Source organism: Scleropages formosus, chromosome 22 (genome assembly GCF_900964775.1).
Source record: "Scleropages formosus chromosome 22, fSclFor1.1, whole genome shotgun sequence".
NCBI classification, from domain to species: domain Eukaryota; kingdom Metazoa; phylum Chordata; class Actinopteri; order Osteoglossiformes; family Osteoglossidae; genus Scleropages; species Scleropages formosus.
This window is the reverse complement of record NC_041827.1, coordinates 3934555-3959031: the sequence shown is the minus strand read 5'-3', so window position 1 is coordinate 3959031 and position 24477 is coordinate 3934555. Positions and strand designations below refer to the sequence as shown.

Below are 24477 nucleotides of genomic sequence, written 5' to 3'. Positions count from 1 at the left end.
GTTTGTTGGTGTTTCCTGAGCGGTGTGCAAATATCCCATATAAAGGTCTTGGTAATATTCTTTTTAAAACTGGTAGAATTTCACTGTTTTTCTTTGAGGCCTGGGGGACACTGTCATAGGAGCAGTGGTTTGTCTCCATTATGTTACATAAGGTCGTCTGACATGATTAGTATCGTTGTGTCATTGTGACTTCTCTGAGGGGGTTGTTGTTAATGTACTGCACAAAGCTGTAAAATGGTACAGCCGTCAGTATGTTGTGACACACCCACTTCGCAACATGCGTGCAAAATGGGCTTGTAACTCACCTTTATCTGACACTTTTCTCCCAAGCAACTTACAGGGTGAAGCTTCCCACAATTATTTCTCCATTTATACAGCTGCTTAATAATTTTTTTATTTTTAAAAACTTAGGGTAAGTACCTTGCTCAAGGGTATTACAGCTGGAGATGAGATTCAAACCTGCAACCTTTGGGGCCACAGGCAGAAACTTCAACCAGCATGCTACCACTTGCCACTCGCACTCACCATTACAAAAACGGAAGTGTTTCATCACCCTGGCTTTTCACGTTGCTCTGGAGACAAGATGCAGTGCTGAAAGAAGCAGAACAATAACAAGACTATGAACAGCACCGCTACAGATCAGTAGCCAATAGGTTTGGAAAATCACACCGTTGACATCCAGAAAGTATAATAAATTCCAATTCTAATTCCTTGTGTCCAATTTAAATGTGTATATTGGCACACAGGGAAATGAAGCTGGGCTCTGTAAAATAAATGCATGCACCGGCTTTTAACATCGTTCCGGGAATATTCACCTTGAACCGCTGCCAGGCGGCATTAGGAGACAAGATGGACGACTGGGGCTCACAGATCTCATTAAAGTGTCTGCACAGGGGGGTCACCCAGCACACTCACGTTCTCCTCAAGGGCCGTGGAAATAGTAATGATATAGCGCCCCTGGACCACGACGTCCTACCTCACCGGTGCATTAGTTCTAGCAGACAGCCCCGGAAGAACTAACCCTGACTCGTGTGTATGTGTGTGTGTGCCTTCCTGTTGGTCCCGGCCACCCGACTGTAACTCTAGATGTAGAATAACATGTACAAGTGACGTGGAATAAAAAGCATACTTATTCCGCACCCAGCTGGGAGACCACTTTACACTGAATATTGCCTTACATGTAGCTAAAAGCACCATATGTGGTGACAGCAAAAATGCAAAAAAATAAAAAGGTCTCAGAGGTGCAGTAGGAATAAAACTGTGGGATTATTAACTAGCTTTGAGCATAGAATTTCACGTTTGAAAATACTGCTGCCCCAGGTATAATTTCTATGAAGCCAGTATTCTTTGCAACTGCCGTGTCCTAAAACATGACCTAATTTTCAGGAAATTATGGGATGTGACACCTTTACTTCATCTACACAGAGAAAGACTAACTGATCGCAGAAGAAACACTCAACTGAGAAACACCAAGGGCTTCTGTCTGAAGCCAAGGGAGACACCTTGTGTTAAGAAGCTGTGAAAAGGTTCCTATAACTGCTGGGAACTGCAAATGGATCCAATGCGTCAGTGGCCTTCAGCACTCATCCACACATGCGTTTTGCTCAGAGACATCGTGATGCTACTGAACCAGGGAGACCTGATCCTCTTCGGGTAGGACTCCCACTAGCAAACTCACTTTTAATATCAATTTCAATTTCAATATTTTAGTATCAGTGTCAGTTGCTTGTTAACTGCCTGTGTGAGAACTTAAACAGGAACCTCACCCTAAAATGTCAGCTTCTGTCTACCTAACTCTAAAAGTCGTTCCCCTCAGTAATATCACAAGCCATCCATTTGTGCCCTGCTAAAGACAGCACCAGTATAAAACATGTCCGTGTTAAGCACACTGAATTATTTGCTCAACAGATGCTTTATATATTTACTGAAATTAATGTTTCGGTGACAGTCCAAGTGCCTGATCCATGCATCCAGCATTTTCATTAATCGTTCGTCCTGGTCAGGGTCCAGGGGTTCAGGAGCCTATGTCAGAACAACTGGGTGCAAGACTGAGGGGGGTACACTGGATGCCAGGGATTAATCCGTGTTTATAGAAGAATTAAGGGTAACAATTCCTCAATCACTTTTTTGATGTCTCACAGTTAGCTGCTGGTCTCACTAATGTTGCTGATGCTCACCTCTTCTACGAAAAGGAGTTCTCTTATTTCTTTATTCTGTCTGCACACACTGTGTGTGACATTTTAGTACCAGGTTTCGTTAGAAGGTGGGATTTATTTTTTAAGACTTGGAGGAATTTTATTATTTTGAGTAGCTTTACCTTCTAGAGTCAGCAGCCAAAATGCTCACATAAAAAAGAAAGAAGCTTTCTGCGTACTCCTTTAGTTACCGTAGACTGGTAATGATCCACTCGGCAGCCTAATGGAATTAATTATTTTTGTTAACGTTCATTCAAGTGACGTACTTGTCCAAGGCAACTTACAATGTCAAATAATCAACTTTACAATGATTTACCGATACAGAAGAGTATTCTTCCTGTATTAATTCCGCGTAACTACCAAGGATATGGCGTCAGTGGCAGGGGGCTGAAACCAGGAACCTTTAGATTGTAAAATGACAGACAGTAAGGCGACAGGTGACATTATTCACTGTCACAGGACACTTCACACAATGTGTGTGCTTCAAGATATCCTAAGTAAATATTATTTGAGTATGATAAAAAAAACTCAAAAATATGATGGAAAATTTTATATAGATATTAAAAGAAAAATGTATGGAGTATACATAATATGTTGTAAGAAAACTTTCATTTTGTGAGATGTATCAAAGCGAACAGGACACACTGTTAATCAAAGCCAGATTTGAGGCCCACATCGATTCGCTCTGAGTTCGATTACACTGTGTCATGACCGTGAAAGCGCATGCGTAGGAGCGGCTCCCCCTTTCTGCCGAAATTATTCGCCATGGCTCCGGTGGTGAGTGAAACCGTGTTTCGACAAACGGCCCAGTTCGTGTCTTTATGCGCTCTGGAAGATACGGGCATTTATTGCTTAATTGAAAAGTTGTGAATTTGTAAGAGAATGTGAGATTTAGTGGCGCTGAGGTCAGTTTTGTGCCTTCTTGACGTGGAGACAACACGACGAGGCCTGGTTTCCTCACCACCACGTTGTGGAAGAGAGACAGGAATGGAGCTCCTCCTGTGTTCCTTTCCTAGCGACCGACTCCTTAACACCCTCTCACACCCTGAATACCATAGTAAATATATCTTTCAGACGTCGTAGTTGCAACAGTCAGTGCGGGTTGGTGTTTCTAATTTAGGCATGAGGATGGATACCATGGCATGGTGGTGGCATGGAGGAGGGGGGGAGTTGGAGTAGGACGACCAGAGCCCTGAGGTCTCATCATAAGTTCTTTATTTAATAACTGCCAGAAACTGTAATGAGACAAAAAAAAATCTCTCGCTCATAGTGTGATCCTGCTCTCTGTCTTTTACATCTGCTGCAGAAAAAGCAGAGCACCAAGGGTGGCAAGAAGAAGAAACAAGTGCTCAAGTTCACTCTGGACTGCACACACCCTGTGGAGGATGGCATCATGGACGCTGCCAACTTTGTAAGTACTTACATTTATTAATTTAGCAGATTCTCTCTTTCACCAGAGAGACTTGGATGCAGATGAGTGATTTTAAAGCACAGTTAATTTGTACAGTCCACCATATGAACCAATCAATGTACATCACATGAGTAGCTTCATAAAGGTTTATCTGTTATTCAACAGTTACAATGGCAAAGTTATTGAGTGTAAACATTTACACTTTAATTAATGTGCATGGGGGAAGTGAATCTGAAAGAGGTGGGTTTTTAGACCCTTCTTAAATGTAGAGAGGAGGGCGCGGTGGTGCAGCAGGTTTGGCAGGTGCCCGCTGTGTAGCCGGTCTAGGGTTCGAGCCCTGCTTGGGGTGCCTTGTGATGGACTGGGGTCCCGTCCTGGGTGTGTCCCCCTACCCCCTCAGCCTTGTGCCCTCTGTTGCCGGGTAGGCTTCAGTTTCCCGTAACCCCGCTTACGACAAGCGGTTGTAGAAATTGGATGGTTAAATATAGAGAGAGATTCAGAAGTTCTGAGAGAGAGGGGGAGGTCATTCCACCACATTGGAGCCGGAACTGAAGACCTTCTACTTGACATGGGTGTGCTTTTCCACAACATTATTGTATGACATGGGTCCAGCTTTTATCCAAAGTGTCAATAGTACCTCAACAAGTACCTTGTTTCATGTATCTTTTCAACTGTCTGAGTGTCGTTTTACCCATGATATCTTACTCTTCCATACGATGTTCCTAATCCTACTTTCATTTTAGTAACGTGACTTTGCTTGTGAGCTGTTCTTTTGTTTTGTTTTGTTTTAGTATAAGTCCTTGTGATTGTTTCTAGTCACGTCCTACGTGGCACATTTTGTCATCTTGGTTTATTAATGTATCTTGCAACTTTTTAAGAACTTTATAAAACTTTACATTGTAACTTGCCTTGAACAAGGGTATCTACTTGAGTGAAAGTGAATTCATTCCCTGCTCAGTCTGGAGTTTGCATGCTCTCCTCATGTCTGTGTGGGTTTCCTCCCACAGTCCAAAGACATCCAGTTCAGGTGATGCTAAATTGCTCATAATGGGTGTGTGTGTGTGTGTGTGTGTGTGTGTGTGTGTGTGTGAGAGACTACCCTGTGGTGGACTAGCATCCCATTCAGGGTATTACCCCTCGAGCCTGGTACATAATACTTCTGGGATAGGCTCCGGTTCACCTTGACCCCGACTATTTGTTATTGTAACTGGATGTAGGGAAGTTGTAGTGAATATGATGGTCCTTTTTTAACTTTGAAAGAAATATGTCAATGCAAGTTAAGGTCTAGGAGTAGTTGCAGCTTCCTAGTGATGTGGCTGATTGGGAGCACATGTGTAACCCTTGATTTAATACAAGGTTGTCTCAATGTGTCTTTCACAGGAGCAGTTCCTTCAGGAGCGCATCAAGGTGAATGGAAAAGCAGGAAATCTGGGTGGGGGCGCTGTGACCATTGAGAGGAGCAAGAGTAAAATCAGCGTGACGTCCGAGGTGCCCTTCTCCAAAAGGTATGCCTGCTGTCTCTTCTCTGCTAATGGGTTGACCCTGGAATGAACAAAGTTGAGTGTAACAGACATTGTTGGGCAGTTCCACTTTTATAATAACTGGTGTTTTTGGGCTGGGATTTGATCAAATTACAGCAGTGTCAAAAATTAGAAATAGATAGCTATTACAGTGAATTAAATGCAGAAATCACTTCCTGCCAGTCCTTGTCTTTTTTGTTTCACCTCATTGACTTGCTTATTCAGTTGTCTGTGATTTTTAAATTTATTTCTCCTGAAAATACCTAAATATTTCTTTATGTTCTGCAAGATGTGGAATTGTACTTCAGCATATTATAAATTAATTCAAAATGTAAAATCTTTGTTATAATTAAGGGACTTTTCAATTAAGGCCATACAGATAAAATGTACAGATATCCTGTTTTGGGTTATTTGATATTCATGATGTAAATATAGAAATCTTCAGTAAAGTCCTTTTAAGATGCATTTTTTACATTTAGCAGATGCTTTTCTCAGAAGTGAAGTTCAGATTTCTGGAAGGCTTGTTTGACTGGTTAAATGGCTTGTATGTATGACTGGAGTTTGCTCAAATAACAGCAGAATGATTCTTTGCTAACAGTTTTCATATACATTTCTCCCTTAAACTGGTCTTAAATATAGCCGTATACTTAGTTAGTTAGTTACTTGAATTCAAGTGACAATACTACTAAGAGCCCCGGACAGGTTATTTGGAGGTTGCACTACTTCTGGGTGGCATCATTACTAGTTATCTTCTTTAAAGACTATTAACCCTTAATTAGTGAAAATTACTCCAAGCAGAGTTTGCAACACGGTCAAGAGGAATAACTGATCTATGGACCTGCAGCATTGTGGGTGTGGTGCATCACTGCCACACTGCCCATCTTAGTCAAATCCTACTTCCATTTTGGGAGGCAAGTATTGTGTGCTTTTTAATTTTTTTTTTTTTTTTTAAATTTAGTAATCCAGTGCATGGGGGGGCGTGTTGGCACAATGGGTTGGACCTCATCCTGCTCTCTGGTGGGTCTGGGCTTCGAATCCTGCTTGGGTGCCTTGTGATGGGCTGGTGTCCCGTCCTGGGTGCGTCCCCTCCAGCCTTACGCCCTGTCTTGCTGGGTTGGGCTCCGGCTCCCCTCGACCCCATATGGGACAAGTGGTTCAGATGGTGTGTGTGTGTGTGTGTGAGTAATCCAGTGCTTTAATGTCTACTACACTGGCCTGTTTAACTGGTTGACTGTTCACATCCCATGCAAAGAGATTTCAGTTTGGAGGAAATATTTTGCTACATGTATTCTGAAGTACTGGGGGAAAAAACTTGCATTTAATATGTCTTAGCAGGTAGTGTGTTATGGCTGACTGTCCAAGGTCTTGTTTTAGGTTAATCTGGAACACATTCATTACTTTTGTAGATATACTGTATATGGAGATGTTGGCGTGTTTAGCATCATACATGGAAGTGTGTTTTTTTGCAGCTAGCATGGACCAGGTTTTCAGTCGTGTTGAAATAAGTATTTCTCCCACAGTCTTATGTGTAGGGCTATAAATGTATCATAAGTATGGACAAATTAGCCTATGATTGGATTAATCTGCTCTGTATGTGTTCTGTGGGTTGGCTGATTCTCAGAGACTGTCCTTGGGTTAAGCTGCTGGTTCACTTGGCACTACTGAATGAGCGAGGGACGACGTTATAGCTAGGTAGTGTACTGGTCATGGAACAGAGTTTGGCACTTGGCACGATGAGTTAAAATAAGGAGAAAAATTTCTGTTATGCCTTAGGACGGTAACTGTTATACTAGTTCAGTAGATATTTGACCATAAAAACCAAGGGTCAAGAATCAAGTGTGAAATTGTAACTTGAATGGAAAAGTGGGTTGCAAGATGCATTGGGCATAGTAATGAAAAACACTGAACAAAAGGATTTTGCAAAAGTTTTTGAACTGATACATATTTAACAAACTTCATTTTGAGTTTGATATATATATGTATATAAAGGATTACAGTCACGCATAGTCAATTGCAATGTTAAGTGCTCTAAACTGTAAAACCCAAGTCTTCAGTACAAATGGAGAATCTAACCTGTTTTTTAATGCTTAGCTTCACACTTTTACAGATATATTTTTTTTGTTACAATTTAGTTTCAGATTTAAAGATTTCATACTAAAAGATATTATTGTTAATATGCATTTTAATGGCTGGATAGAACTCTGTATGTACTTGGTAATTTTTTTGGGTTCATTTAGCAAGATTACAAAAATATTTTTCAGAAGAAACATTGGGCCAACAAGTAAAGCAGTGGTATGGCCTACACTTTGGATGTTGGAAGGTTCCTGCTTTGAATCACCCTTCTGCTTAAGGGCTGGAACTTTTGGTTAAGGTACACAATCGTTAACAGGTTAGCAATGTTAAGAAAAGAGGTAAGAAGGTGACTAACCTGTCTAGTGATCACTGACAGACCCATTTTTTTTGGATGCCTGGGATAAAAGCTGCTCAGTTACCGCATAGCAGATTCCCAGAAATGTCAGGTGTGTCTGTGTCAGTTTGTGTTTACTGGTGTCCGCAGAACCGACTCCTCCCTTTGCCTAGGGAGTCACTTAACGTTTAACTTAAGGCTTTGTTCACTTCAAGGATTTTTTTTTTTTTATTTAAACATTAATTTTCAACAGAAAATACTCTTTAATTTCTAACTGAAAAAGTCTGCTAAAATTTGTCTTGTCTGTAAACAAAAATGCTTGTATCCATGAAAATATTGATCGCAAGTGAAATTTAAAGGAATAAATTCAGTGAGTTCAGAAAAATGAAAATTTGAGCATTTGCTAATGAAGGAATGGGATTACAAATGCCATTTTATTTGTGTTAAGTTTGTAAGATGCCCGTTTTAAGTTCAGTCGCATTTTCTTCACTGGTATTTCTTCTGAAATTTCTAAAAGCCTCTATTTACCTTTTGAGCCGATAGATGCAATGACGTGATCAAGTGTGAGCTGGGAGTAAAATGCACCAAAACTGAACAAGAGTGAAACCACATTAATTCGGCTCAGTTCCGTAGGGTTTGTAGCTCGTGTTCCATATTCATGGGTGTTGGTGTACAGTAACAAGGTGAATGTTGTACATGTTTATGGGATCACTTGGATTAAAACATTGGAATTGAATAGGCGTTTGAAAAGACATTTTGTTTTTGTCTTTGAAATTTTATTTTGAATGTTCCTCAAAGTTAATGTATAATCCTATAAGGCTACAGTATTTTCATTTATTATAACTATATCCAGGATTTTTTTTAATCAAACCTAGTCTAAATTAAACTGAAGGATGTCTGTATTATGCTTTTATTTGTGTAGATATGCAATTGTCAGATTGTTTCAAGTTTATTATGTGATCAACTTCTAAATGGTCAGCATTGAATTGGTGGTTGTGGAGGTTACTTATGTAGTTTAAAGCTAATAAAAATATAATCTATAATTTTTAATTATAGCTTTGTCATAGGTTTTTACAGAACCTAGGGACATTTGTCGGCCTTTCATTGATTAGAGCTTTAGTGTCTTTAGATTTACAGACAAATTGAGTTAAACAGATTTCAGTCCCAGTTGTTTTTAATCTGAGGAGTCAGTGTATAGCTGAATTACTCCAGTAAATATAGTGCGCTGTATAAATGAGTAAATAATTGTAAGTTGCTTGTTACTGTACAAACTTCCTACTGTAAGTTTCCTTGGACGAAGACATTAAATATGTTCAGGGCAGCACAATGACACAGCAGGTGATGCAAACTTGACCTGGTTGCTTTGGTCTTTCTTGGGTCCAATGCCTGGGATGTGCATTTGGATATGGGGTTCCAGCTGTGCTCAGTTTGTGTGGAGTTTGCATGATCTTTCCCCTGTTCACATGGGTTTTCTTCGGGTGTTCTGGTTTCCTCCCACAGTCCAAGAGGTGTGTTTGCTGACTAAATTGCCCACAGTTTGTGCAAGTGTGGGTGAATAAGTGTCTGTGATTACCCTGCAACGGACTAGTGTCCCATCTAAAGTTACCCCCCCCATGCCCTGTGCTTCCAAGATCAGCCCCAGACCACCATGACTCTGTATCAGATGAGTGGTTAATGGTAATAAACGAGTCAAAGAATGAATAACATGTTGCCACCAACGCTGCATCAATCTGTGTCACTCCCTCTGGTGGATGCTCTAGGAAAGGCTGTGCCTGAGGAACTGCAGCAAACTCTAAAAATAAAAAGAATAAAATAGAATTTGAATGCATTTAATAGTCAGTTTTGGGTCCTGGCAATATTTAAGGTTTCCTCATAAATCAGTATAATTGCAAATTTTCTCCATGCTGAACAATAGAACAGTGACTTAAATGGATACAGTAAAGGTGGTTAAAAAAAAAACATTGTACAGTACTAAGAGGAGGCTGTTTTTGTCTTCGCACTGAGAATTTTTATTTTTAATGTGTTCCTAATCAGTAAAACATGGTTCTGGCTTGTCTTTAATTATGCACATTTGATCATAGTTTGGCCCTTTGGTATAAAAGATGTTCATCTTTATGTATTTTGCATTTTTTTGTGAAATTTGTATCCCCCAATTGTTTTAAGTGACAATGCATTGGTGTATACACACTTATAAACGCTAGTAGATGAAAGCCCATTGCTAATATCTGCTCTTAAATATACCATTTATTGGAGTACAAATGCTTTCTTTATCATGTGTTGAGCTTTGTCAAAGGACAGATCTGCACCATCCTGTGTTCTTGAATTTTATGTTGGTATAAGCAGTGTAAAAATAGTGATGGGAAAAAAACTCAGAACAGGTCCTATGTACATGCTTTGAGTGAATTAGATAGTGTTGCCAAACAGTTAAAGTGAAAATCTATTCTTACAGCACAAGCTGTTGGAAATTGATTAATCTTAAGTATTTTAATTAGATTTGCTCCCTCTAAATGTGTAAATAAAGTGACAGTAAATAATATTGGCAGGGAATCGTACATGTCTCACCTTTCTCCCCTTGTGGTCTTCCTGTGTGGCCGGCAGATACCTGAAATACCTGACCAAGAAGTACCTTAAGAAGAATAACCTGAGGGACTGGCTGCGCGTGGTCGCCAATACCAAGGAGAGCTACGAACTGCGCTACTTCCAGATCAACCAGGATGAAGAGGAGGAGGAGGAGGAGGACTAAACCTCATGCCCTTTTCAATTTTGTATATCCAATAAAAAACTTGCTACATCCCATGTCTCGTTTTTTGTTTTTCTGTGGGTATCGAGACATGGGAGCGGGACTCTTGTTTTTTTTTTTTTTTTTTTTAAATCAATTTTTTTTTTAAATGAGTGTGCCAGTGAATTGCCAATGCTGCAGAAACCCCAGTTCAGCTTGGGTAAAGGTGGTATCTAAATTGAGATGTTTGGCTTTAATAGTTATGCAGTGTGTGTATATGTATGTGTGTATATATATATATATAAATATATATATATATATATATATATATATATATAAATGATCAGTGAGATGTAATTTAAAAAAAAAAAAACCCTTCTTTTGCATCAGATTTGATAGAAGTGGTTTTTCACCTCTAGAAGTTGCTGGGGAGATGTTTGTTTTAGGCAGGAGGCCACCAGTTGTTAATGATGGTGCCTGTCAAATGAAGGTGCTGGGCTCATTCGCTCATTACACCGTTATCTGGAGCCACCAGATGCAGTGGAGACGCTCCTTTCGTCGTATCACGAAGACACTGCGTGTAGCCGCAGTGACAGCAGCTGTTACGTACACCAGATTTTTCTGTTTGCACCGGAGGGTTCATTGCTTTAACTGCGGCACGTGTCTGCTCTGTGCCCCCGGCTGGAAATGAGCGGCTGTGCAGAGGTAACGGCTAACCAGGTGTTACTGAGGTGGGTCACGAATACCGACATTAATGAATGGAGCTGAGCCGAATGGATGGGGCACCTCAGCGCTCTTACTGTCTCCACTCTCGCTCACCTCCTCCACCAGTGGGCTCTTCCGACGGCCACTATTAATTACATCATAGGATAATTAATGTTCACAGACGTGAATTGTGGAAAGTTCTCTCCTTCCGCCTATCTGTCTTAAACCCTCAGAAGCAGCCCAGCGTGTGGGGGGGTCGCTTTTCAACACGTGAGCGCGAGCGGCTCCGCATCGACCCCTTGCACACGGAGAGACAAAAGCGCCCTTCCGGGGTCCACGCGCCCGGCCGTTTTCTTTCCTTTTTTTTTCTTCTTCTTCCTATTTCCTTTCCTTGTTGTCGGTGACGTCGTCGTCTCGCGGCAGCCGTAACCGTGGCAACTGGCGAAGCGACAGCGCCTGCTGCAACTGTGTGTATTGTGCGCGCTCGTGCGGTGCGTGGTGCAGAGGGCTGACAGTCGTGCGACTCCAGATTTGTGGAACACAAGCACCTTTCCCCCGCACCACCGCGATCGTGCGTGGTAGCTGTGGTGAACGAACAGTTAAAAAAACAAAAGAAAAGGTGCAAAGGTCCGTCCGCAAGCGTTCCTGGGGAAGCTGCGCTCGCCTGACACCTGTGCATCTCGCGGGGTCTCCACCTGAAGTCCTCGCGCAAGCGTTGAGCACGAATCCTCTTTTTCCTTCTTTCTGGGTAGAGTCCAGCCGTTCTGGTCACACTTATCCGAGATGTTTGGTTAGCTGTCTTTTCCGCTGGATGGCACGTGCTTGATGGACCACACACAGACCAGCATCGCCATGGCATCATCATCATCATGATCGTTAATCACCACCGGGTCTCTCTTTTGTCAAGTCAGTTCGAGCGCTTCCCCCAAAAGCACAGGCAGTGCCATAAAGAAAACCCGTTCGCTGTACGGGCACCGGGCTTCACGCGCACCACCGCGAGCCCACGAAACGGCAGCGCGAGCCAAGTTCTTCCCCGCGCTCCAGCGCGACCTCGAATTCCCCGCACTTTGAAGACAGAATTGAAACGCCCACTGCTGCTACCGCCGCTGCCGCTCGCGCAGCAGCGCGCGACTAGTCAAAGTGGTAACCAGGAGAGCATGACTTAACTAGTTGTGCTGGAAATTATGGGATGGATCGCCATGGCAACCGACCAGACGTCACAATCTGGGCATGTGTGTTCCATTTTTGTCTCTTTTTTATTTTCAGACTGGAGGATTTGGACGGAGAAGAGGGAGAGGGGAAAGGGGATTTTGTGCTCCTTAAAAAAGAGGGCAGCCATCTTTTTTGGAAAAAAAGAATAAAAATAAATAACACTAAAAAGAGCCCCGCCGGTGCCGAATACACATCATTCTGTGCAGTGGTTAAAGTGCGTCCTTGCGGTTAAGTTTGTGCGGTGCACTTTGTGCCACGCGGGGGGGGGGTGTTGTTTTTGGACGGACCCCGTATGCGGTAAAGATGCCGGGCTCGCTGAGCAATGAAGATGAGGGTCAGGACGACATGGATTTTGAAGACGAGATGCCAGGTGAGAGAGCAGTGCGTGCGTGCGTGTGTGTGTGTGTGTGTGCGCGCGCGCGCGCGCGCGTGCCCTTCGGATGTGTACAGTAGCGCCGGTACGCCTCGTTGAATGCGGGGAAAAAGGGCTTGCCCTGCCTTACTGTAGACTTTGGGGGGAGGAAAAAAGAAGTGTGTGTGGGATGGGAGGGGGGGTGTTCATGACAGCACGCCTGGGGGGCTCAGCCTCATTTACTGTCACGCGTGACCTGCAACATTGTGCCTTCGGAGAGGAGCTTTCGCTCCCCGGTTGGTAGCCGCCGGAGACACGGAAAGGATGGATGGCATTAAAAAGACAGTCCGGGAATCCGCTCCCTGTAACCGAGCAGCTGCGAGGTGGCGCTACGACATGGACACATCTTTTCCGTGTTTGAAGTTGCTCAATGAGTCCCTTTCCAGCCATTAGTAGGATCCGGTTATATTCCAGCAAAATCCTTCTTCTTGTTCTCAGAACTCCATTTTATTTATTCTTACAGTTCTCTGCCACCAATGCGTAACGTGTATAAGGCGCATATGACTACGTACACCGTGACCATTTTGCTAGGTCTTATTTGGCTACATTGATTTTTTTTGTTCTTTCCCACCATTTAAATATAATGTAAATAGAACAAGGCAACTGCGTGACTGATGTTGAAGTATAGGTCATGTATCTTATTTTTGCTAGAGTCTATAGTGCATTTTTCTTGCTGGAAGCGAAATTAGGTATTGTATTAAATAATATTCTGTTATAATTCTGCAATACGCTTAATGTCGTCATGCATCATTTCCTATTAATCATGTAAAATATTGACCCGAGATGGCATCACAGAAAATGCGATATACAGTAGGCAGAGCAGTGCAGGGTACATAATTATTGGAGACTTGAAGGGCTTATAAATAAATTCTTTCTATTTTTCTGTGATTAACCTCGCGTGATTCGGGTACTTTTTTTAGTTGTTTAAGTTATCATTTGACATTCCTGATTATGTGTTCTCATTTAGGAGTTGTACAGTTTACAAAGTTGCCTGTATGGGAACATCACTGCGGCCACATGATGTGAACCAGGAAAACAGCGGAGAAACCTCCTTTAACGTGGTTCGGGGCCTCGCACGTGTTTAACACTATTATTGCGTGGTGTAACGCTAAATTGTACGTGTCCATGCCAATATTTAGGTATTTCTTGCTTATTTATTGTTTTGTCGGTCATAACTGCACCTTTTTACGTAAGTGTGAATTTCCCCGCTGGGAGTAATAAAGCACCATCCTATCCTAGTCAACGCTCTCATATTAATGTGTATGTATTTATGTGTGTGTGAATACAATTTTGTTTGAATTAATTCAATTGGAGTGGGGATACCTTTTTTAAAATAACCAAACAACTAGAAATTTCCCTTCGTTATGCCTCCTGAACAAGAATCATGTTAAATAGATAATTTGATATATTCAGTACCACGGTAAAGATTTGGAGATAATATTCACTGAAAGGTGTTTTGGCAGAGTCTGGGATGCCATCCTAGCCCTGAAAGTTTTGGTCCGTGGATCATGCTGGAGAGATCATGAGAGATGATCCCGCACCCCAGGCAGGGTTAGGCTGGGCGGTCGCGGGCTTTTCCTCTCATCGCCGCCTCTCGTTGAGCTGTTATTTACACTGCCGGCTAATGGGCGCCTGGTGGCCACCCCATCAGTCTCCCAGTCAGGCGTTTCGGGTCCCGGGCCCCGGGAGCGGCCGCTCGTGTCGCGGCGGAGGTGCCATGATGAAGTGTCTGAGACTAGTCCGGCCCCGCGAAGCGCAGCCCACCTTCCCACACGGCGTGTCACTTTGCTCGATACAATCAATGCGTTCATAGCTGTTTTCCTCCTGCCAGCCGGCTCTCTGCCTTGGCGAAATTAATAGCGGATTAGAAACAAGGGCACACTGGAAACTGCATCGATTTCCACCGACCCGTTTGCATTGTGATGTTGCAGGTGCGCAAGTGGTGCTGCGCGCGCAGCGCTGTGTAAATGAGTGCGTTTGAGGGCAAATGCGGTCGTATGGAGGAGCACCTCGCGCAGCAGGCGTGCATTTGCGCCTTTGTCTTCGCGTTGGAGAAAGCGGCGGTGCTCTAGTCTAGGTTATTTCGGTGTTTTTCTGCAGCCTCCCGCATTCTCTTCTCTCTGAGACGAGAGAACTTTCTACATTTCGATGAGAGAAGGTTCCACAGTTCGACGTGAGGACGTCGTTTCAATGGCGGAACTTTACATTTTCATGACGGAAGGTTCCATTTTGATGAGAGAACTTACTTTATACGTTAATAGCTACACATGATTTTCGACGACAGGTCGTTTGTTGATAAAAGAACACCACGCGGTTTTGAGAGAAGCCTGGTTTACTCATTTCCACGAGTGAACATTCTTTCCACAGTTCTACGTGAGGATGTTTGAATGGCTGATTTTTTTTAAATTTTTTTTTTTTACATTTTCACTATGGGTTGTTCCACATTTTTATGAGAACTTTCTCCATTTAGACTACACAACCACACATTTTGATGACACTAGGACGTTTAACGTTCGGATAAAAGAATAATCTATATTTGAGAGAAGGTTACTCGTTTCCACGAGAGAACATATCACTGATGGACCTTCCTCCATTTTCATGACAGACCTTTCCACATGCTGGCCTGAGAATTAGACACATTTGATGAGGAAAAAATATCCACATTTTCACGAGAGAGCTGCCCGCATTTCGAGGAGAGAACCTAACAAAAATCCCATGAACACTTTCCACTTTTCCAGGAGAGAAACATTCGCAGCTCACTGAGAAGAACTTCCTGCTTTATGATGAGAGATCATTCCTCGTTTTGATAAGAGAAGGCTCCTCCATTTTACCGAGAGAAGGCTTCTTCAGCGGAAGGAAGTTTGATGAGTGACAAGTGTATTCCAAGCAGTATTTTTGATTATTAATAAATAAAAATTAGATCACCATTAAATGCACTTCTCTTAAACTGACCTTGGTGACCACGTGTGTTCTGGGCTGGTTGGAAGCAGCTCAGGAGTAGATATGCGAGAATAAGTTGAATTGCTGGAAGAGTAACTGAAGGAGTTCCTGCTCCAAAAAAGGCTGGAACACTATTCTGCCAGAGGCTTTAAAGAATTGAGCTACACTTTCTTCTGCTGCTGCCCCTCGTTTGTACCCCTTCTCCCCAGGTACTCTTACACATTTTTACCGTCAGGCTGAGTCAGCCTATGGCACTGCGAAGCTTCTGCCTCTGATGTTGATACTTGGTCCTCTACCTCCTTTACCTCGACCTTTACACCACTACTGTGCCGCCCTGGGCTTAAAAAAAAAAAGATCTGTGCTCTATTCCTGTCCATCTGCCCTTTTGTCCTTTCTTCTGCCATAACCCCCCAAACTTCTCTGCTTTGTTCCAGATTCTGTCTAATTCTGCTTCAGATTTCACCTTCTATTCCTGTTCATGTTCCTGCATTCCACAGATTTAAACTCAGTCTTCTGTTCCACTTCATTTTTCTGCTCTTCAACTGACCCAAACTCTTATCTTCTGGTTCTACTTCTGTTTCTACTGTGTGTTGCTTCTGCAGCCAGACTGCTCTTCTCTGGGTCATTCTTTTTCTGCTACTGTTCATACTTCTTTAAAAGGTCTTTATTATTTAAACTATTCCTCTTGTCCACCCTTGTTCTTAGCTATAGATGTTATACTCTATACCTCTTCTTGTTCATACTTCTGCTGCTACCCTGTGTCTACATATGTTCATAAGCTAAGAAGCTGTTACCAGTGTTTGAAAATAAAGTCTCAGCTTCAATGAAATTATTGCAATCATGCCTTGAAATTGATAAATAAAAGCTTTGTTTGTCTGCTGTGCAGTATTGGAACTTGTCCCTGTGATTACCGAGTGCTTTTTTTTTGGCATCACCCCGTGAAATCTGACACCCCTGTCTCACTCGTGGCTTGCATGTATTATTGTGCCTGTGAGAGTGAGTGTGTGTGTAAAAACCCAAGGGCTTGATGGGGGAGAATTGTGCCCATCCACCCTGCTTAAGTGGTCAGGGAACCATTAACCAGACGGTTCCATATGGAGCCTGTCAGACAGCTAATGCATTTTCCCGTAAACACCGGGTTTCTTAGAAGGACAGCGCCACGGGTCTCCTGCGTAATGGAGTGCACCGGTTGGCGGGCCCTTGCAAGAAGGTCAGTGCTGTGCTGCTGACTGGGACGCTCGTGCCAACCTCAGCTGCAGCTCCGCTGGTGAGCGTCAGCTGCCAAGGCCCAGACCCCACCTGTCTGCAGTCCTTAACAGTGCCCACTCCACAGATGCCCTCTGCCAAGTTTGCTTCCTATCTCCACAACAAAATGTACTACGAGGTCCTCCCCAGCTCCTTTCCCAGCACCTCCTGCCTTGGAATTCCGGAAATTTGGTGACCTGAGCCCCACTGAGGTGCAGATGCACATAGATCTCCACTCAGTTGTGGCGAGCGATTGCCGCTGTGGTGGCTGGCGGGACACCGATAAGCCCGTTTACGTCCTTGCCACGTTTACTTGGGTGAGGAGGATTTCCAAGTCCAGATAACCTTTGAGGGATTATGTAGTTAAGGCTTCACCATGGGAATTCAAAAGGAAGTGTTCCACTTGGCCACAGAGAGCTTTGCTTTAATACCATTGAGTGGATAAGAACTCCCATGACAAAACATGGCTTTGTACGACTAGAATATTTCCGACATTTGAATTAAATTCTGCTTTCTATCAGCATGGGGGTGACCGTTTGGAGGCCTTAAAGGGCGTGCACGTCTGCGGAATCCTTAACTGTGATATCTGGCGGCAGCCGTATATTATAGACGCCAGGAAGGGCCCCTGTGAGGTATTGCAGACACTTTGGCCTAAATTCGAGTGCAGTTACAGCAGTGAGATTTCAGGGAGAAGTCTGATCTGTCTTTCAGGGGTACTCAGAACAAGAGGAGCCACAGTTTTCTGGGAGAGCTGTGAAAGCTGTTGGGGACTGTATGTAATCATGGGCTGTGGACGCCCCTTTCAGCCCTGAGAGACCCTCCCCCATCTCTGAGTGCTTGGGATGGATAAAGAGTGGTTAAGTGGGGTGTTAAGGTTGCGCGCTTCCTGGGGAGTGAGGCGATGCTCAATGGCTGGTTGAGCTGGGCATCTGTACTTGGCCCCCGCTGCTTGCCATGTCGTTAGCCTGAAGCTACCTGCTCAGCCATCTGATCTCCTATGACCTACATCAGCTTCTCTGAAAATGGACCTGTCCTCACTGTTCCCACTGCCTCTGTGTCTGAAATTATACAGCTGGAGCCTTGTTTCTTCTTTTTTTACAGCCGATTTCATCACTTCTAGATTGTGAAAATAATCCATGACCGCTTTATGAAAAAAGGCAGTTGAACACACGCCTGTCGCTGAGTGTCTTCATGCTATCAAATGTATCTGTGCAAGTAATATATCTAAGTGCAGCAGAAACTGTCAACGGCTGCCAAACTTAAGGATCTGGTCTTGTGAATGTGCAATCCATATGGACGGTAAAAAAACATTTTAGAAAATGTAAGCAGGGAGTAATGCTTGGGAGGACTGATGAGTTGTATCCCTCTGTGTCCAGATGATGAGGAAGAGTGTGAGGTGCAGCCGGTTTCCCTCGCTCCCCTGGACAGACTCTTCTCCGAAGAAGGCTCTCTCAAACAGCCAAAGAAGAAGAAAGTACGCAAGTTGAAGGAGGGAAAGATGCCCAAAGTTAAGAAGAGGATAAAGGAGGTGAGACTGTTGTTCTTACCGAATCTGTCCTACTCAGTCAAATCAATTCCTGTTCTGTACTTTGCCCTAGGATTTGAGAGCCGGGCCCTTCATGGGCCTTGAGCAATCTACTGGATAAAAGTCCATGTTGTGAAGACCCATGCCAGTAGCGACCCTCAAATGCTCAAACTGATGATTAGCAGTCAGTCAGTATCAGAATCTGCAGTTGTGTGCAGTCTTTACATAGCAGTGGTTAGCAGTAGCAGTTACCGCGTACTTCCGTGTGGCATCATTTTTTCAGTCATTTGACAGTTCAGGATAGCAGGGTAAATTTCGAGAAAATGTCATGCATGCAGGTTTATTCTTGGAAACTCAATGATTATTACTGAAATACTGAATGGTTTTAATAGTGTGTAAATTACGTGAGTAGCTTTGAGTGTCTGAGAAATGTGTTTTCTGGCGCTGATGTGGGAGCACAAGAAACAAGTTTACTGCTCTTTCTTGAGAGCAGAGCAGGATGCAGGAAAAATGAGGGAAAGAAAGGCAAAGCGACACAGGTGAAAGTTCTGGGCCAGAGGCGCCGTTATGACAGGCTTGGTTCTCTGTCACCGCCATGCTGATGCCCCGCAGAGCTTGTTTGGTGACAGAGCTGACCTGACAGGTGAACTCCCAGGAGCGCTGTCGGGGGCACACAGATGGAGTCGGTAAATAAACAGAGCAGAACCTCCATGGCTCCACATGCATCCCAGCAGAACATCCCGTGAGCTGTTACCACCTACCTGCTCCTTGCTGAGACAGTTTTGCCTGGAATGAGGCAGAATCCTTTTAAAAAGTGGTTGCTATAAAAAGGCCCAGGAAGGTGTTATTAAATGAGCTAGTGTGACAGTCCAAAAAAAAAAAAAAAATCCACAAAGATATGATTGGAAGTGCTAAGAATGTGTCAGCCTTATTATCTCTCATGAACTGTAAGGTGCGATTTTTTTTTTTTTTTTTTTTTTTTTTTTTTAAGTTCTTCTTCAGATTTTAGTTATTTAATAGAAGTCATTGTTTGGATAAGACATCATTGCTCCTGTTTTATAAATAAGCTGCTAAAATCTGTCCCAATGAAACTTGTCCATTTGGTCACCACCACATTAGACAGGCATCCTTAGAGCACATCTGATGTGCTTTAGCTCCCTAGTCCTCCACTCTAAAGATTTTTCTACCAGCTTTAGTGTCTAACTACCACTGGTTCACAGCATTTTGGGCTTTGTTCCTCATCTCTTGCCCCCAGCCCGCTATCCCTTGTGGTTAAGGAACATCTTCAGTAAGAATTGAGCTTCTTTAGCCCGCAATGTCCTCGCTCTCTGCTGAGCTGCCGGTGTGTCCCTGAGGATGGCTGAGGGTTGCCCACCAGCAGGGAAAGCCCTTTCCCTCCCTACCCAACGCAGCAGGCAACCCAGGAAACCCTTCCCATCTCCCTCAGCATGAGTGGAATGTGCTGTCATAGAGACCCTAATAACAAATGCGCTACACACTCAGGGAGAACGTTTGGTTGTATTTTCTGATCATGCTGTGGATTTTTCTTGAATAATACAGTGATTTTTGTGGAGAGAGGTATTTCACACCATTTGTGCCAGGTGGCTGAGCAGTTTCATAGTTGTGGTCATAGAGGTGTCGGGTTGCGTGGCTGCGTTTGGATCGGGGTTTACGGTTGTTTGATCTTGGCGACTGCTTGCTTGCAGGTGGTAACCTCTATGCAGCCAGCATTCTGGTCATCACTCTCAGCATCTAAAACACAGAGCTTTTCTGCCTGTTGCTCTGGCCATTGAAGGGACAACAGAGCTAAGAGGTGCACATTACGTCTGACAGATCTGCTTGTGCCATCATTCGCTTAGTTTGGTTTTTTCTTTTTACAAGTGCAGCAGCGATATGATTTTCCATGTAGTTCACATCTATGGCATCTATTCGGGTGTCGTGTACTTTGGTGCGCTCATCGGGTGCTTTGTCCTGAGACTTGCTTTCGGTCACGTTCGCCGCTGTTATAGTCATGGAACATTAACACTGTTTGCGCTCGAATCCTCTGGGTCTTTCGTGGTTCCTACAATGCCCTCCCATTCTGCAATCATAACTCCCCCCTCCCCCATTGCCTGCTTCCATCTCTCCCTCAGTATGTAAATGAGATTTGTCTAGACGGGCCTCAGAACACAGAGACACTGCAAGGCCTCGGCATAATAAGCTCGTTATGCAAAGGTGTCTGATTGGATGAGGCGCTCCCATTGGCTGCTGCGGAGAGAGGGAGTCCAGACGCTGCGCAGCCGGGTAACCATGGCAACAAAGACGGGCTGCTGCCGGGGCTTTGGCAGCGTTCTGCGGCAACACGAGCCTCCCCTGTGCTGCGGAGCGAGACGCCCGCTAACCTGCCCCGTGTCCTCGCTGCGGTGCGGCAGGCACGTCTGCCAACGTTATGCCGTCGGGGGGGGCTCTGCGGTCCCGCCCACCGCAGGGCTCCAGCGGTTCAGCTGGAACTGACTGGAGGACACCCTTTAGTGCCCATGAGACTGCTTTGGCACGCAGTGCTGGGCTTCAGTGTTTGTGCCATTTGCTGTGTTTTTCACACTGATTGATACATGCCCTGACACTGACTGTCTGCGGAATGGGTATCGCGTGTAAATATGAACGTGTGACGCTCCCTATCCGTTTTCCTGTCGCTGTCCTTGCTGTCACTTAAGACAGTGCCACTAGGGGCCCCGCCAAGCTATTCAGACCAACACCGTAACAAAGTGGGGCAGCCCTCTCATATTTGTTTGTCTGAGGCCGGTAATGAGGTTATATGAGTTTGGTTTCTCTGAAACTATCTTTTATAAAATGTGAGTTAAAAGGAATGAGCCGTGGAATCTCTTTTCAGCCATCAGAGCACACCCCTGAGTCTTAGTAGCTGAAAAAGGGGTGCGTGTACCTCTGTGTCTGTATGCTGACTGAAAGCGGTGAGGGACAGTGTACTGTCAGTCAGTTGTGTTTACCCCTTCTGCTATCATCACTGAGACAGTGTTCCCGGTGGCTGCAGGGTGACACCAGCGAGCAAGAGGACGTCTCTGAGAGAGACGAGGAGCTTGTGGACAGGTCCGAAAGTGAGAGCAGCAGCTATGCTCCTATGAAGAAGAAGAAAAAGAGGCCCAAGGAAAAGAAAGAGAAGAAAACCAAGCGGAGGAAGAAGGATGAAGAAGATGACGAAGACGATGACGATAGCAGTCTCAAGGTGAGCACGTGCCGGTACTTTGACCAGTCACATTAGCTTAATGGTTGGATGGGCTCCTTGTGGACATCTCGTCCCTGTTTCCTCCACAGGAACCGAAGTCGTCCAGTCAGCTGATGCAGGAGTGGGGTCTGGAGAACGTCGAATATGCCTTCTCTGAAGAGGATTACCGAACACTTACCAACTACAAGGCTTTTAGCCAGTTCCTTAGGTACACTCTTGTCAGATTGTCTAGCTCGTTTTCCTCACACCTTTTCCGCAGAATGTTGTAATTCGGTCATTTTATTTCACTGTATGTTTGGTGATTATTTGGTACTCCGCTCGGGTAAAAAGTCGAACATTAAATGTAAGATTTCTGCCTCTTTGCTAGTCATGCCTTGGCACCTCTGTGGGATGTCTTCAAGTAACCCTGTAGGTTTAGCATCTGTGCTAATAGTCCCGAACATCTTGAGATCTCTGAGCCTTTTTATCCTGTCTCACATTTGAAACGGAACTCCATATCTGCTCTGCTGATCTGGTGTGTCTGGTCTGGCAGACATTTTTCTCCAAAGTGACATCCAACTCAGAGTAAACAAAAGTGCGTTTCGCCAACAGATGGAGAGATGGATGTAGACACGAGATTCACAAAGTACAGTCACTTAGTCCAGTGTGGTACCATCATCTTTTGCAGCGTACATTACACAATTAGCTGCATGTAGAATTGATAGGAAGTCGAATTTTCGTCGATATGCGGTTCGTTGTGACTTTGCCTTCCTCTCTGTTTGTGTTCAGGCCCCTCATTGCCAAGAAGAACCCCAAGATCCCCATGTCCAAGATGATGACAGTATTGGGTGCCAAGTGGCGCGAGTTTAGTGCCAACAATCCCTTCAAGGGCACTTCTGCCACGGCGGTGGCGGCTGCTGTGGCCGCTGCTGTAGAAACGGTCACGGTGACTCCGTCCATCTCCGTCAGCAGTATTCAGCAGTCCTCTCAAGGGGGAACAATCAAAAAAGCCAAAACCAAAGAAGGAAAGGGTAACGGCTTCCGATCAGTGACTTCCAACTTGAAGAAAATAGTCAGTGAGCCAGCCACAAACCCTAAAGGCATTGAAGAAGGCAATATAAGCATAACTGTTTTAATTCTACACTAGTTGAATAATGAGTTTCTGAGAGAATTTCTAACCTTATTATGTTACAGATTAGACTTTCTTCTCGATTCTCATGTTGTTTTGTCAGCATCGACTCTTAACGTTTAGTGCACTGCTTTTTCAGTGCACTGGACACGTTTGTCGTTGCAAACAAGAGGATCAGTCAAATTAATGACTTGGAAATGTGCAGAAAGTGCATCGTCTCCCTTGTTGTCTGCCTCCAGGTCCAGGTGTGAGGCGGAAAAGCAAGAGTGCAAAGGAGGCCAAGAAGAAGGGCAAGGGAAAGAAGAGCAAGCCGAAGTCTGGGCAGAGCGGAAAGAGGAAAAAGGCCTCATCGGTGAGGAAGGTGTAGGCTCATGGAGCGCTGCGCTGTCTTTAACCTGTTAGTCAGCTGGTGTGTCCAGTGTATCTGGCAGTTTACACACATTGTTAAACAAATCCTTTGCATGGCTTTTTATTGACTTGTCCCTTTGTCGTGAATGCTAGGTCCTTGTGATTTGTTGGCTTTCGATGTCGTGAGAATGACGTGCCACTGTGACTGATCCATGCCTGATTGTCGATCGGCTCCAAGTACCGTGTGACAGTGCAGTGGGTCTCTGTCTCAGAGCGAAGAGGACTTTTTCGAGGAGTCAGATTTCGATGACATCAGCATCCACAGTGCCTCCGTGCGCTCGGACGCCTCTGGAGCCCCCAAAAAGAAGCCGCGGCGGGGTCGCAAGAAGAGGAAAAGTGAGCTGTTTGTACAACAGTTAGGGAATGCAAAACACACTGGCTTTTAATGCTGTTCAACACAGTTGTTACACCAGCATTTTGTCCACTTAGAAGAAACCTGTTGTGGATGTGTTTTACAGAGCTGCTTGAAAGTGCATGAACCGTATAGGAATGGTCATTGTTCTTATTTAAATTATTAAAATAAACATAAAATATAAGTGTTAAATCTGAAAATGAAAGTATAAAATTAATAAATGACTATGATTTACACCTCTGATTCTACTTACCTACTTGGTGTAACCAATGCAACTTGGGCTTCACTTATTTTTACACCTGCACTACTTGTGTGTTTCTGCTACACACATGATTTCCTCTAAAGCAACATATGGAATTGGCCATTACATACCTATTATGTCACATGAGAAACACTGATTCTCATTAAATAACCATTGTGTGGTAAAACTAAGTGACTCAGGGGGTTCACATATTTTCAAGCAGCACTGTATAAGTGAGACAATGGTATATTTTACCTACTCACACAGGCCAATGTTTTACATTTTGGTATGTTCCTCTAAAATTCAGCAGTGGAGCCTTTTCTAGGTGTCAAGCCTACCACCTCTCACTTATGTGTCACATTCCCAATGAATGTTAGGGTGCAGAGGGTGTGAAGCCCATGTTTACCCGTACCTTTTACAGGAGAAGATGGGGATGGCTATGAGACGGACCACCAAGATTACTGTGAGGTGTGCCAGCAAGGTGGTGAGATCATCCTGTGCGATACCTGTCCTCGGGCGTACCACCTGGTGTGCCTGGACCCTGAGCTGGAGAAGGCCCCTGAGGGGAAGTGGAGCTGCCCTCACTGTGTGAGATAACCTTAGTTAATCTGTACATGTACCTTTGTCTTGATTTTAAATAAATATAATTTTTCCCACATTTCTAAGCAAAAGACGGTCAAAATGTGGTCTGTTCTCTACCCTATGCTTTTTGTAATCACCACAGACATTACCGGTAATACATTAAAATGAGCTTGTCCTAAAGTGGTGCATCCCAGGAAATGCCTGCATCACAATTACACACCTTCTTCAAAATGTCATAGTGTTGTATGTTAAATCTGCAGCGCAGACAGTATGTT

At 44.1% G+C, this 24477-nt stretch overlaps 2 protein-coding genes across 2 annotated transcripts in view; both read left to right on the top strand.

Moving 5' to 3' along the window:
• The first annotated feature begins 2918 nt into the window (after positions 1–2918).
• rpl22 (ribosomal protein L22) lies at positions 2919–10329 on the top strand. The gene is made up of 4 exons (XM_018725445.2): positions 2919–2972; positions 3502–3606; positions 4987–5111; positions 10132–10329. Exons 1-4 carry the CDS (start codon positions 2919–2921, stop codon positions 10274–10276), a joined length of 429 nt encoding a protein of 142 aa, XP_018580961.1. The 3' UTR covers positions 10277–10329.
• A 1829-nt stretch (positions 10330–12158) lies between these two features.
• The window catches only part of chd5 (chromodomain helicase DNA binding protein 5), a 35412-nt gene continuing 23093 nt past the window's right edge, over positions 12159–24477 (top strand). Inside the window, exons 1-8 of the mRNA XM_018725235.1 lie at positions 12159–12539; positions 18143–18294; positions 21320–21511; positions 21601–21719; positions 22280–22521; positions 22859–22971; positions 23240–23363; positions 24042–24208. Coding sequence (XP_018580751.1) covers positions 12473–12539; positions 18143–18294; positions 21320–21511; positions 21601–21719; positions 22280–22521; positions 22859–22971; positions 23240–23363; positions 24042–24208 — 1176 coding nt within the window. The 5' untranslated portion in view covers positions 12159–12472. The remainder of the gene's footprint in view (positions 12540–18142; positions 18295–21319; positions 21512–21600; positions 21720–22279; positions 22522–22858; positions 22972–23239; positions 23364–24041; positions 24209–24477) is intronic.

What these genes read in the sequence shown, in the direction of transcription:
- rpl22 (XM_018725445.2), top strand. Translation starts at nt 2,919, where the DNA reads ATGCGTAGGAGCGGCTCCCCCTTTCTGCCGAAATTATTCGCCATGGCT. An exon ending in TATTCGCCATGGCTCCGGTG is followed by an intron (nt 2,973 to 3,501) that starts GTGAGTGAAACC and finishes CATCTGCTGCAG; the next exon opens with AAAAAGCAGAGCACCAAGGG. An exon ending in GAGGTGCCCTTCTCCAAAAG is followed by an intron (nt 5,112 to 10,131) that starts GTATGCCTGCTG and finishes TGTGGCCGGCAG; the next exon opens with ATACCTGAAATACCTGACCA.